Consider the following 15,288-nt stretch of genomic DNA (forward strand, 5'->3'; position numbering starts at 1 on the left):
CTTAAATGCTTATAATGAAATTATTTTTTGAAAGGTGATTTCAGTCATTCTGGTGGTTTCTGTTGCTTTTACTGTTTTTGTTTTAAACTTTCACCTGCTACACAGTGCCTGCTGCCTCTTGTGTATGTTTGTTTCCAGCCAAAGCCTCTCCCCGTGTCATGAAAGACATTTTGGAACCATAGAATTGTAGAGCTGGAAGGGATCCCCCAAACGTCAGCTAGTCCAACCCCGTGCAATCTTGGGAGAGTAGCTGCTTCTCAGGCAGAACTAGGCTAGGCTGGCCACTAGTTCCACTCGCACCACTTAGCTCAGCAGGGTGAGCAGGAGACTGTTAATCTCAGGGTGGTGGGTTTGAGCCCCACACTGATCCCTGCATTGTAGGGAGTTGTAATACCAGGGTTTCCCAAACCTGTCCAGTGTGGTGTAGCGGTTATGAGCGATAGACTCGTAATCTGGTGAACCGGGTTCGCTTCCCTGCTCCTCCACATGCAGCTGCTGGGTGACCTTGGGCTCGTCACATTTCTCTGAAGTCTCTCAGCCTCACTCACCTCACAGAGTGTTTGTTGTGGGGGAGGAAGGGAAAGGAGAATGTTGGCCGCTTTGAGACTCCTTCGGGTAGTGATAAAGCGGGATATCAAATCCAAACTCTCTTCTGTCTCCAGCTGCTTGGGGACTACAACTCCCATCATCCCTATGTGCTGGTCCTGCTATCTAGGGATGATGTGAGTTGTAGTCCAAAACCAGCTGGAGACACAAGTTTGGGAAAACCTGACTAGATGATCCTCTACAGTTCTATGGGGGAGGGGGGGGAACGTGTCCTTTCCCTCTTGCAAGTACTAAGACCAGGCACACCCACACACAGTCGTCCAGCTGTTTTGGGACTACAATTCCCATCATCCCTGACCACCGGTCCTGTTAGCTAGGGATCATGGGAGTTGTAGTCCCAAAACAGCAGGAGGTTTGGTCGAGTTTTTTTTTGTTTAGTCGTTTAGTCGTGTCCGACTCTTCGTGACCCCATGGACCAGAGAACGCCAGGCACTCCTGTCCTCCACTGCCCCCCGCAGCTTGGTCAGACTCATGCTGGTAACCTCGAAAACACTATCCAACCATCTTGTCCTCTGTCGCCCCCTTCTCCTTGTGCCCTCCATCTTTCCCAACATCAGGGTCTTCTCCAGGGAGTCTTCTCTTCTCATGAGGTGGCCAAAGTACTGGAGCCTCAGCTTCACAATCTGTCCTTCCAGTGAGCACTCAGGGCTGATTTCCTTCAGAATGGAGAGGTTTGATCTTCTTGCAGTCCATGGGACTCTCAAGAGTCTCCTCCAGCACCATAATTCAAAAGCATCAATTCTTTGGCGATCAGCCTTCTTTATGGTCCAGCTCTCACTTCCATACATCACTACTGGGAAAACCATAGCTTTAACTATACGGACCTTTGTTGGCAAGGTGATGTCTCTACTTCTCAAGATGCTGTCTAGGCCTGTCATTGCCCTTCTCCCAAGAAGCAGGCGTCTTTTAATTTCGTGGCTGCTGTCACCATCTGCAGTGATCATGGAGCCCAAGAAAGTAAAATCTCTCACTGCCTCCATTTCTTCCCCTTCTATTTGCCAGGAGGTGATGGGACCAGTGGCCATGATCTTCGTTTTTTTGATGTTGAGCTTCAGACCATATTTTGCACTCTCCTCTTTCACCCTCAATAAAAGGTTCTTTAATTCCTCCTCACTTTCTGCCATCAAGGTTGTGTCATCTGCATATCTGAGGTTGTTGATATTTCTTCTGGCAATCTTAATTCCGGCTAGGGATTCATCCAGCCCAGCCTTTCGCATGATGAATTCTGCATATAAGTTAAATAAGCAGGGAGACAATATACAGCCTTGTCGTACTCCTTTCCCAATTTTGAACCAGTCAGTTGTTCCATATCCAGTTCTAACTGTAGCTTCTTGTCCCACATAGAGATTTCTCAGGAGACAGATGAGGTGATCAGGCACTCCCATTTCTTTAAGAACTTGCCATAGTTTGCCATGGTCGACACAGTCAAAGGTCGAGTTTGGAGATGCCTAAAACCAAGAATCCCACGTCACGTGTACACTTGTAGAAACCAAAAGCCTCTTCATACACAATTCAATGGGCGAGTAACTCTCCCTGCCTGCTGCTCAGACTGAGCTTCTCGCGCAGCCGCACGGAGAAGGCGCGCGCGTCATGTGGGGGGGAGGGGGGATGGCGAGCGAGAGGCTGACGAGCGCGCTCGGCTGTTTCCGGAACTTTGGTCCGCGGCCCCGCCTTCGCGGCGCCCAACAACCACGTGTCAACCAGCTTCGGGCGCCAGTGCGCGCGCGCGTGTGTGTCTTTTCTGCCCCTTCCTTCCACAGCCCACCCTCCCCTCCCCGCCAAAGCGCCTTATCACGTGACTGGCTGCATCTTTTCCTACGGGGTAAGGCGGCGGCGGCGGCGGCGGCGTGTTGGTGGTGGATGCGAGGGGAGGGGGTCCGGGCGGAAAGAGAGCGAGAAAGAAAGAGATGTGTCAGTGAGTTCCCGCGAGATGTGACGGAAGCCTGTGGGGGACACGGGCGGCTTTAATGAGCGGCTTTCCCGGCGGTCGTGAGGGGTGAGTTTTGTGTGTGTGGCCTTTTTTTGAGGCGGGGAGGGGATGGTGGTAAACAGAGGAGGTGGAGAAGCCGCTGCCTCTTTCTGTGTGTAATAGCTCGGGGTGTGGCCTTACCCGAGCCTGGGCTGGGGGTGGAAGTCGCCGGGCCCTGTTTTGAGGGGAGGTGGGGGGAGCCTGGCAGGCTGAAACATGGCGCCGCCGCTGCTCTGCATAGAGAGAGGACTGAGCGGGGTGGGTGGGAATTTTTTTATTTATTTTTTTTTGCGCCCGTTGGCCATAGAACGCCGCGAGCCTTGGGAAGCCGTTGCTCGCCGCCACTAACTGTCACAGAACGGCGGGGGGCGAGGGGAGTGGGCAGACCGAATTTGGCTCCTACCATTCGCCGTCGTCGTCCCCCCCCCCCCGTTTCCCCATTGCCCTTGGTGCCGACCACTCCATCACCTACCTGGAAGGAGCGTTATAAAAGAGCCTGACGCTCACGCAGCGCCCGGTGTGTTGCTGGAACAGGTCACAGTGGAGGGGGTTTTGTGGGGGGGGGAGGTGCAGGGAAGCGCTTGTACTGCAGAGAGAAATGTACACACACATACACATAGGATAGTTCTCGCTGATGGAGGGTGCCCTGAGGCCTGGTCTCTCTCTGCCCCCCCCCTCTGTTTTTCTCTTTTTTTCCTTCCCCCTCTCCGCCCCTCTTCCTCCCAGTTGAGGAAGGGTGGATGCTGAGCACACCTGCGAAATTTTTCCTAAGGACCATGCTCCTGTGGAAAGTTGGTGGGTGAAAGCACGCAATGCCCTCCAACATTTCTCTGATGAATGTAGGGACGTCCTAAGGAAAAGTGGGACGTTCCAGGATTACAGCAGAAACCAGGACAGCTTTTGTAAATCCAGGACTGTCCCTGGAAAATAGGGATACTTGGAGGGTCTGAAGCATACACAGGTGTCCCCATCCATTTGCTGCAGGTAAATGAGTGCAAACAGTTACACTTAGTTGGGGGTGGTGGTAAAAAAATAGTCAGGCATGTGCATGTACCTGTTTACCTTCTTAGGTTTTGTGCTCTCCAAAGCAAAGTGAAGGAGCAACAACAAGGTGTGTTCAAGCCCAAATGCTGCTTTCCCTGAAGCTGCTGAAGTGTGTTGTGTTGTGTTAGAGAGAGATCACTCAGAGGCTGCTGGTAGGCTGCTACTAAGGTGACTGCTTGTTGTACCACAAATCTTAGTTATCAGACTGTTGTACCACAAATCTTAGTTATCAGGCTGTGTCTCATTCCACATTTTAGTTCCCTGATAGGTAGCGTTTGATAAAGTAGTAGCGGTAAGTTACGTTGTGGTTTTACATAGTCTACTGATAAAAAGGCAAGGAAATTGGAGAAGCCTCTTCTGTATTTGTTTATTTAAGGAATTTTCATCCCATCCTTCAGCCAAAGAACATTTGCTTCCTGTAGAGCAGTAAGAAAATGACATGCCTTGCCTTCTGACAGAATATGCAAAGCATCTGGTTTTTATAGTGTGAAGTTAGCATAATACAGCATATCTCAGTTGTTTAAAGTTTTAAAACCTTGGTATCTCAAAACAAACTTGTTCTGTAAGTTGCTTCATTACCACTATGATGCGTTTTAGGTCAGGTGTATTTGTGTACATTCTTTTCCCCATTTCCCTTTATATAAAATAACTAATTCTGCATCTCCTGTTAAATCTCTGAGGAATTTTCTTGGGTATATGATTCTGGAGTATAGGAATATCTTTATTGAATTGTAGAATTCTGTGTTCAGTTTTTCCATTAAGATAACCCACTTCCTTGTTCCCATTGGCTTGTGGTAGATGATTATGGGATGGGAGTTTCCTATAATTTCAAAGCTGCTTTTTTTAGTAGCAGCATAAACTAACTATGGAACGAACACACAGAACACATACACAATTATTTAGTGTTCTCTAAAGTGTAAGGTGATTGTTACGTTATAGAGCATGCTGATCATTCTGATTGGGTGGCCAAGATGCATTCTGTAGATATAGATAATTCTGTAAATCAAGAGAATCAGTAGATTCTCAAACTGGGATTGTTGACACAGAAGAGTGTGGATGTGTTTAAAGTTTCAGAGAAGCAGAGGATCCTGAGCCAAGCAGATTAATACATCCTAGCAGAATTCTGGAATTATATTCACTGATGTCTCCAGCGAAGAGGCAAGATAGCCTTGCATGAGATGATTGGGCTGATGGGGACAACATGTTTCAGGAAGCAGGTACTTTTGCGCAGCAGCAGGTTTGCATATCACATAATTAAGGAAAATTTCTCCTTGTGTGTTTATATGGGAACAAATACAGTGGTGCCTCGCAAGACGAAAATAATCCGTTCCGCGAGTCTCTTCATCTAGCGGTTTTTTCGTCTTGCGAAGCAACCCTATTAGCGCTATTAGCGGCTTAGCGGCTTAGCAGCTTAGAAAAAGGGGGGGGAGCGAAAAAAAATCGCAAGACTCGCAAGACGTTTTCGTCTTGCGAAGCAAGCCCATAGGGAAATTCGTCTTGCGGGGCATTCGTCTTGCGGGGCACCACTGTACTTGGTGCTGGGCATGTTCATGGAAGTAGCAAGAGCAAGTTTAGAGGGATGTCTTGGCTTAAAAGGTTTTAGAAACCCTGCCAGAAACAAGCAGTTTATCATGGCAAACAGTTTTGTAACTAATTGAATACGGTGGTACCTTGGGTTAAGAACTTATTTCGTTCTGGAGGTTGGTTCTTAACCTGAAACTGTTCTTAACCTGAGGTACCACTTTAGCTAATGGGGCCTCCTGCTGCTGCTGCACCGCCACCATGCAATTTCTGTTCTCATCCTGAAGCAAAGTTCTTAACCCGAGGTACTATTTCTGGGTTAGCGGAGTCTGTAACCTGAAGCGTCTGTAACCCGAGGTACCACTGTACTTTATCAAATGCATGTAGCACAATAACACCTGAAGTTGTTATAACTGTGGTCACATAAGACACTAGAATAACTTGCACACATTGTTGGTGCAGATGACGTGGCAAACCTCGATTAATCAAAAGTAGAAGCAAGGGCTTCTGAAATCCTCCCAGTCATTTGGGAGGAGGATGGGGGAATGACTGTTGCTGAACAAAGTGACAGTCTGCCAGATTTTATCAGGAGGTTCCGTTCTTTCACTTGTAGCATGAATTAGGGTGGCAGGTTTTTATTACACCTATTGATTAACTTATCAATGCCACAACAGTGTTTGTGTTATCATCAACACTGCTTTGTGAATGGTCACTGTTAATAGCATAATTATTTCTGCCTTTGCTTTCCCGTTTTCCTTACTGTTTACAATCCAGTCACACCCTCAAATGTACATGTGGGTGTGCATAAAATAAATAATCAGGACAGTACTTCATACATCAGAAGAAGTGGACTCTATCCCATTAAAGCATATACCATCATATTTGTTTAAGTCTTCTGGGTGACACAGTACTCTTTGTTTTTGCTGCAGTAGACCAACATGGCTTCCCTGTGAAAACAATTAGTCTTAGCTAAGAGCACCGTCCCCAACCTGGTGCCCTCTAGAAGTTTCTAGATTACAGTTTCTATAATCCTTGACTGTTGGTTATGGTGGCTGGGGGTGATGAGAGTTGTATACTCCAAAATATCTAGCACACCAAGGTGGGGAAGCTGATATTGACAAAAGTATTGATACTTGGAAAATTGTATGTTAAGATATAAAGCTAAAGTTTATAACATTTGCTGAGCCTTGAAAGAGTTTTGCTTAAAAATTATGTGATAATCCACTTCATTGATTTTCAAACTATGTTCTGGGAGAACCTGAGGCTTAAAGAGCTTATTAGCAGTTTGTGAATGCGAAGAATGCTAAAGGCAAAAAAGTTTTGCTGAAAGGTGGCTTGGCAGCCACTACTCATACATCTCTTGCAGTGCCTAACCCCAAGAGAATGTTGTCTGTGTTTTAGGGTGTACGTTTCTTTCAGATGGGGTGACAGCAAGGCCCAAGAGCCCTAGGATTTCCAGAAATGTCCAGAGGTTCCCTAGTTAGACAAGTTGATATAGGAAAAAGTCCCTGAAGGTAGAAAATTTGAAAACCACAGACCTATTGTAGTTTGCAATTCCCCAGTTATTGTCAATATTCTAGTGTATCGGTAGATGAAAATACTTTCATATGCACTCCTTGTGTAGTAGGAAGAAACTGTTCAGAATGGCTTCTCTTAATTATTACATTTCTTTAGTAGTATCTTTAGGAATGCACTTAAACTGAAAGTGAAATTTAATAACAGATGTATTTCTCAAAGTATCTTACCAGAAGTGGATATAAATATATAGTATGTTTGTTGAAGAAGCAGTGATTTATAAATACAGAAATTTCCCTCCTTTCAGAGTATCTGAATAATTTGTATACTAGTGGCCAAAATTGTTGAAATCTGTTGGGGAAAGTGTATTTTTGAGGTTTAATGGCTCATAACACCACTTTTTTTCTTTAGTAATACCATAAAATACCATCTGGACTAGAGGTGCCATTATTTGCCCTTCATGCAATGGAAAATCTTTAATAAAACCCATTAGAAAGAAAGAAATTACAAGAGCAGGCTATGCATGGATTCTGCTCCTGTTATCTTCTCCTTGGCCACTAAAATATCGCCTACCTCTGCTTTGAAAAGGTTTCTTTTGCAGTGCCTTTGTGTTTGCATTTATGGTGGTTAGTGTGCTATTGCTTGGCTCAGGGGCACTATCCAGTGATGTGAAAGAATGAGTTGTTCGATTGTACTAGCTAGCTTATAGTTTGCTTCTTGGCATTTCATTCTAAGCCATCCTCAGGTTTGCTTCTCTCCTGGAGTAGAGAAGTGAAGACTTTTGAGCACTGTGCAGTAATATGTCGTTCATTAGCATTAAATCATAATTTAAAATAAACTATGGTTTAATATGATGTGCAAACTGGATAGCTAGTCATTTTACGTGTGGAAGGGGCTATACTTTTTGTTCTTGTTCCTTTATCTTCTTTAAGAACACTTGTCGGGTGGGGGGGAGATTTAAGAACTCCTGAATGAGATGTAACATAAGAACAACAGTTACTAACCCACTCTCAAATTGCCTTAATATCAGGATTTATAATATTATGTAGCAATTGGCTTTCACCAGCGCTGGAATAGAACTTGCCATTTTGCTGGAGAGCCTCTAATTGTTCTTTGTTAGAAAGTAACTAACAGTTTCTTTATAGATCAATATTTCTTCTTAAAATAGTTTTTAAAAATCGCTTTTACTGTGCTTATGCCTTTGGGGATTTCATGGCACGTTTTAGACTTTGGACATTGGCTTTTTCAATAGCAGGCATGGATTACTAAGGCAGCTTGTTCTATTTTGAGGCGGATTTCTCTATCACACTATGTTGAACGTTCCATCAGCGCAAGCATGTCAGTTTGCAAGGCAGAATGATTCCCGTACCCTCCCACTGCAAACTGTTACAGGAGGTCTCCTAATCTGCCCCAAGCCAATTGCAGGGAACACACGTTTGGGGGAGGCCTCATCAGCAAGAGGAAATCCTTATTTAGGGCTTCTGCTGACAGGACTTGTTAGGTGAATTCTGCCCACTGAAAGCAATACAGTGGATGCGGCATTGGTTAACCAAAGTCACAGATAGTGTTGGTGCTGACCTTTAAACAGCCTCAGTCCTGTATACCTGAAGGAGCGTCTCCACCCCCATTGTTCAGCCCAGACACTGAGATCCAGCGCCAAGGGCTTTCTGGCGGTTCCCTCATTGCGAGAAGCGAGGTTACAGGGAACCAGACAGAGGGCCTTCTCGGTAGTGGCACCCACCCTGTGGAACACCCTCCCTTCAGATGTGAAGGAAATAAGCAGCTATCCTATCTTTAAAAGACATCTGAATAGGGAAGTTTTTAATATTTAATGCTGTATTGTTTTTAACACTCTATTGGGAGCTGCCCAGAGTGGCTGGGGAAACTCAGCCAGATGGGCGGCGTATAAATAATAAATTATTATTATTATTATTTGTATCCTGAGTATGACTTCTGCAAATGAAAGAGCTCCTATTAACAGCAGACTATAGATCCATTGAACAATCCTGTTGGTAGAAGGAAAATAGAATTTGGGAGAGTGTGTTGAACTGAAGTGGAAAGAAAGGAAAGTGGTTCTGATGCACGAGTGGAGGTGGCTGCGGAACATATGCCTGCACTGCCCAGGGCAGGTGCACTCCTGAGGGGCACAGAGGGTGCCCTCCCAGGCACAGGATAGCTGCTCTGGTGCACAGAGCGGCGCACGCTCCCTGCAGCTGGGGGCAGAGCGAGCTGCCCACGGGGGCGGTGCGAGCCACCCATGACGGATATGCTGTGCACCACCCGCCCACCACTCCCAAGCCTCCCCCAGCTGTCAAAACAAAGGGGGAAGGAGGGAATGCTGCTAGCAAAATGGCACAGCTCCCCCCTTCCCCCGATGGCTAGGGTAGTCTTGGGAGTCGCTGGTGAGCAACGCCCATAATTCATTAGAATGCAGTGGTGCCTCGCAAGACGAAAAGAATCCGTTCCGCGATTCTCTTCGTCTAGCAGTTTTTTCGTCTTGTGAAGCAAGCCCATTGATAGCATAGCGGATTAGCGCTATTAGCGGTTTAGCGGCTTTTAGCGGATAAGCGGCTTAGCGGCTTAGAAAAAGGGGGGGAGGGGAAAAACCCCGCAGGAACTCGCAATACATTTTCATCTTGCGAAGCAAGCCCATAGGAAATTCGTTTTGCAAAGCACCTCCAAAACGGAAAACTCTTTCGTCTAGCCAGTTTTCCGTCTTGCGAGGCATTCGTCTTGCGGGGCACCACTGTACTAGGCCTTTCCTTACACTGCTCAGTCCTCCTCCCCAGTGAAGGCTTAATACAGTCAAGGGGAAAAGTGTGGCTGCTGTATTAAAAACTCAAGTTCGTTAGAGCTTAAATACTGATGAAAATTTTAATGCATTATATAACCAGGATAAAAATAGGTTTTTGTTCTGGTTATAAAAAGGGATTACTATAAAGCTTTTTTGGCTTGGCTTCCTTGTTGTCTTGGTCACCTTTATAAACTTCTTTTTATCATTATACTGTACCAAGGTTCAAATTACCCGTGACATTGGCAGATCTGGATGTTTAAGCCATTTATCTCCCAACTATTCATCAAGTCCATATTTAAGAGTATATTGAAGTATGTAGGTGAGAACTACATACTACCCAGCTGCTTACCTTCCTTTCCCTCCTTTTTCTGCCAGTTGGGCTCACTACTTGAATAAGCAAAACAGACTTAGACATGCTAGCCTGCTGCTGTCACATGTACTGTAACTTGAGACAGATCTTACCTATCTCCCTTCTCTGTTTTGGTTCATCTGAAAAGAACAACTTTTCAGTGCTTCTACAAATATATAATTCTACAAATGAATAATATTGCTTATTGTATCAAGAACCGTTGGCTTCATGCATTTTATATGTCAAATCCAGATAAATACTGGCATTGTATAACTGATCTGCAAGGGATAGAATTGGATAACATCTTAATTTCTTAGGAACAGAGTGATACTCTGAATTGGGGTCGGCAAACTACGGTCCGCAGGCCACATACGCCCCAAGGGGGTCGTTAAACTGGTCCCCAGCCCTTGGCGTCCGCTCGGTCAGTCCCCATGCGGAGCTAAACCAGCGCGGCGCACCAGTTTAGCTTGTGCAGGGACTGACTTCCAGGATGCAGCCACGGCTTCCTATTGGCTGCAGGAAGCTCCTGCAGCCAATTGAAAGCTGCAGATAACAACGGCTCCCCCGCCATGGCTCCGAAAGCCAGCGGGAAAAGAGCAGTGTGCACATGCGTACCGGTGCGCGCGTTCCTGCGCATGGGCGATCCAGCCTGCTAGCAGAAAAGTTTACTGACCCCTGCTCTGGAGAGTGTCGGGATAGGAGATGAGATGGCATAGTTCAAATAGGAAGCTTGCTGAGACTTATAATTATCTTTAAGGATAAGTCCAGAGTATATATTTTATTCCCTATGAGTAGGTTTGACTTTCTCCAGGTTCATGTTTACATGGGCAAGCATAATGTGTAAACAAGGCTTTTATGGGTTTTGCCATCAAAGGTTCTATGACTGCAAGCTGGAGGAAGTGCCATCATGATAATAGAATTTACTGCTTTCCATATCCACATTCATCTAGTTCATCATGTTTGCCCATATCCATCATACCCCAGGGATTGTCAAGAGTATTTACTGGGGCAGAATTATTTCATGAACCCACCTCTAGTCTAATCTACCTCATAATGTTGTTGGGGAAATAAATTCAGTAAGGACAGTCTTTTTATTAGAGAATGTTTGATTCCAGAGTTAAGGTACAGGCACTGAAGCAGAATAGACCATTCCCATGGAAATCGGGTGCATCCACTCCAACCATTTAAGATATGGTAAAAAAGAGATAATTTAATAATTGACTTTCCCTTCTTGATTTGCAGAACCACTGTCATGAAAAGGAGGCTATAATAAATCATTTACCTTATGAAATTTGGCTTACATGTGAAATCTGCCAGGTATATATATATGTGCATGTTTTAATACATTTATATTTTGTTTTACAACACAGCTTCTGTGAGCAAGTTTCCAACATTGTGCCAGCAGACACAATGGGAGTTTCCCTTCCTGTCTTCCTTCTCCCACCTTTTCCAGATGTTTCCCAACCCTCCATAGCAGATTTGGAGGGATGGTGGGGGCTGTAGAGAGCAGGAGAAGTCTCATTTGTGCAAGTGGGCCACCACAGTTAGATATCTTATATTTTGCAGAAATGTTTCCCAGCTTGCCATGCAGAGGAATGTGTCAGATTCAGTTTCACATCTGCGAGACATAAATACCATAAACTATTTGCCTTTCATGGTGTTCCTCACATGATTTTGGAAGCCTACCTTAAAAACTGTTAAAGTGTTTGTTGTAATACTGCTGCTTTTGAGACTTGGTCATAAAGAGACATTTTATAAGGGGGAAGATACCAATACACACCGACTTTCTTCTTGCATTTGTGGAGGATGTTAGTTTGTTGACTTAGAGCAATTGCCCTGACTCACTGGATATGTTTGTTATTTCAATGTAGGTAATACAAGGACCTGTGGAATATGAGTGATGACAAACCCTTTTTATGTACTGCCCCGGGATGTGGACAGGTAATACATGTTAAAACTATCTGTGTTAGTTAACAGAGAAACATTTGTTATATCAGAGGAAGTAGTTTACATTTCAGTTTGAGTCCTAAGAACATTTTTACTCATTGCCTAAAGATCTGTAACAGTCAAACTCTGCATGCTTCTTTGCTGCACATGTTCAACTACTTGTTTAAATGGATGGCACTGTAAGCTCTGAAAGCCAACGTTGCTTATTTGGGATAGGCAGCAGAGAACTCTGTCACCACAGCCTCCTAATGAGCATTATGTGGCGGTGTTACTGACTATACTGAACACCACACCCCAATCCAGCAATGAAAGCTGCATAGCTTCAAACGCCACACAATAATAGCTACTTTCATGAGAGCTCTTGATTCAAGGAGGGATCAGTGTGCAGAGGGTTGGATGAAGAGGGGATGACCACTTGTATATGATGTCAGCAACTTTTAGAATTGTTAATGTTTTTTGTAGATGACAGAAAATACCGCTTGGCTATGGTATTTCAAAGAAAAATAGAATAATTGAAGAATTACCAAGATCCTCAAGGTTACTGAGTAATTTCTTGAGCTCTCTTTAATTATATAAAAAGGCTTGTTGGTATTTTATTATACTGGACTGTTAACTTCATTTCTGTAAGGGGATTTTATTCCCCTTTATTCCTGTTCTGTATGGGCTCTTCTACACAGCCTTTGAAAACCCCATGTTTTCCAAATCCGTTTTGTGCATTGTTTGTGCATCATAGCCTCTGTGGTTCTATACCACTGCTGTTTATCAACTGATTTCACTTTACCCTGTATGAGGACCATGCATTCTGCTCATTTGTTTCTCAGATCTACTTTCATGTTGAAAACCCTACCCCCAGAACCCTTGTCATTAACATATAAAGTTGAGGACACTCCTTTCTGTCACTGTTTGCAGCAGAAATTAGGGGAAAACATGCACCCTACATTTTCTTTTTCAGTATTTCCATAACCTCGTTTGATTACTGCTGCACTCTGACTAAACATCGTTAGCAATGCATTTCAGTGATGCACATCTCTACCTCACCCTACTATCAGCACTTATACAGTATGAAGCCTTGTTTTTCCCAGAGCAGCTGTGATGGATGTTTCATCTGCTTCTGAACTTTCCCTTCGTGAGGCTTTGATGGGGCATGACAAGGACAGAATTTTGAGTTTTTTACAGTGCAATTCCAAATGTGTCTATTCAGAAATACAACCCATTGAATTCAATGGGACAGACTCCCAGATAAATACATCCTAAATTCTTGTGAAAAGGATGTAAGGGAGGTGGAGAAAGATGTGTGGTTTGTTCCAGCCCAAAGCCAGGAGTAGGGGAGAGAAAGAGCGAAAATACAGTCATACCTCCGGTTATGAACAGTGCGGGTTGCGTGTTTTTGGGTTGCGGAACGCACCAAACCCGACAGTACCGGGAGGGGTTACTTCCGGGTTTCGGCGCATGCGCAAAAGCACAAAATGATGTCATGCGCAGAAGTGCCGAATCGCATCAGACGCGGCGCTTCAGGCTGCAAACGCTGCAGGTTGCGAACGTGCCTCCCGCACGGATCACGTTTGCAACCCGAGGTATGACTGTAAGTTCAGTGCTCCAATCCAGCTTTCACTCCCTTGTGAAAGCTGAGGTCTGAGCATCACTTACATGGAAGTAGGCCCCACTGAATTCAGTAGGACTTAGTACTAAGTAGATGTGTGTTTGCCCACAAATAGCTTTGGGGAAAGGGGTTTTTGTGGGTGGCTGCATTACTCTCCTGCAAATTTGTTTGCCAAGAAGAGTCATAAGAGAGTTGAGAGGAGATGGTGGATTATTGTTGCAGTCCAGTTTTTGCTCCCCTTGCTATGCCCCATTTTCCTGGGAGTAAGTTCCATTTGACACACTTCAAAGCAAGGAGGGAGCAGGAGAGCTCTTGCAAGTTGGAAAAGTAGGGAGTGAGGATAGGGCTTTGGGTTTGGTGTGCTAACAACGCAGTCAGGCACTCCTCCTCATATTGAGTGCAAAGGAGCTCCCTCCCAGGTAAATCCACCTGGAAAGGATAGAAGGTGGCACCTGGAAATGGGCAGAAGCAGAAGAAAAACGAGACAGGGAGGGGCAAAGTCTATGTGACGTGGTTGTGGGCACAGCAAGGAAATCCGAGACACGGCAAGAAACGGTATATGCCGCTTCATGGGCATATTATATTGGCATATGATGAAAAACTTTTTGATACTCTCGGATGGGGGGAAAAGCAAGTTTTTGCTGCAGGACATCCAAAATGTGAACAGGAGAGGGGGAACATCATGTGGTTCACGCCCCCAAAAGGCAGGAACAGGCAAGTTAAAACCAAGTTTTGAGGACATGCAGATGAGCCCAGTGCATACAAACTTTTTACTGCATCCTAGTGGAAGCTCATGTTGCATGGTCAGTGTTCCTTGTAATGGAATGGCTGTTGCAGTGGTAGAATCTATTTTGGCTATAATCAGCTTCAACAGCAAATTAAATGCAGTTTCTTTGATTTTGAAAAAAAAGCCACTTCTTGACCTTTAGACTGATTCAGCTACTTCTTTCTGCATTTGAAACTTCTCTCTCAGCCCTGAAGTCACTTTAGAACAACATCAGCATGGTTCTTAAGGCTGTTTGTAGTAGCATTTCTGCAATGTGTTTTCCCTGAGTTCCGTGTTTAAAACTGATGTAATTAAATATCAATGTTACACAAAGAGAGAGAGAGAGTAAACTATTGTTGTGCTGCTCAGCTGGCTACCACGAGCGGTAACCATGGTTTTTTCCTGTTTATTTATTTGTTAAAATATTTATGTATCATAAAACTGTATCGCAGTGGTTTACCACTTGCAGTTTGTGTGAAGGAAACAAACCACAAGCTCAGACTGGGACAACATGACAAGCCAGGCTCTGGCTTGTTTCATCCGCAGTGGCAGTAGGAGCAGGAGAGTAGCACACATTAGTTTGTTTTTAAACTATGGTTTAATGTGACATGCAAAATAGACAATCACAGCCAATAGGGCTGTTGTACTTGTGGTCTGCATTAAGCCCTTTGACAGCAGAGAAAGCTTTCTGGCCATGCAAAGTCAAGTCCATTGCAAGAACAATACTGGTCAGTGCTAGATTTAAAACAAATTAGCCAGTTCGTGAAAAGCGTATAGGGTGAAGTTCAGCAACACTCATGGCCAGCTATACTGATGGAGCCTTAGCCAATACATTGTAATGCAGTAGCTTAGGAGCAATTAATATTCAATATTTTAAAAATTGGGGACACTAGTTTCACCTTTGTAAATCATTCTACAGTGGTGCCCCGCAAGACGAATGCCTCGCAAGACGAAAAACCCACTAGACGAAAGGGTTTTCCGTTTTGGAGGTGCTTCGCAAAACGAATTTCCTATGGGCTTGCTTCGCAAGACAAAAATGTCTTGCGAGTTCCTGCGGGGTTTTTTTCCTTCCCCCCCTTTTTCTAAGCCGCTAAGCCGCTTATCAGCTGATCTGCTAAGCCGCTTATCAGCTGATCCGCTAAGCCGCTTATCAGCTGATCCGCTAAGCCGCTTATCA

General features: G+C 44.7%; 1 protein-coding gene across 5 annotated transcripts in view; it reads left to right on the forward strand.

Annotated features, from left to right (window-relative positions):
* The first annotated feature begins 2,379 nt into the window (after positions 1-2,379).
* ATF2 (activating transcription factor 2) overlaps positions 2,380-15,288 on the forward strand; it is a 41,328-nt gene continuing 28,419 nt past the window's right edge. For 2 of the 5 annotated variants that reach the window (XM_079980201.1, XM_079980205.1), the window contains exons 1-3: positions 2,444-2,602; positions 11,041-11,115; positions 11,670-11,739. In XM_079980201.1, coding sequence (XP_079836327.1) covers positions 11,692-11,739 — 48 coding nt within the window. In that variant the 5' untranslated portion in view covers positions 2,444-2,602; positions 11,041-11,115; positions 11,670-11,691. The other 3 variants (XM_079980202.1, XM_079980203.1, XM_079980204.1) reach the window with 3 other exon arrangements.

Source organism: Podarcis cretensis, assembly GCF_951804945.1.
Source record: "Podarcis cretensis genome assembly, chromosome: 1".
Taxonomy (NCBI): Eukaryota; Metazoa; Chordata; class Lepidosauria; order Squamata; family Lacertidae; genus Podarcis; species Podarcis cretensis.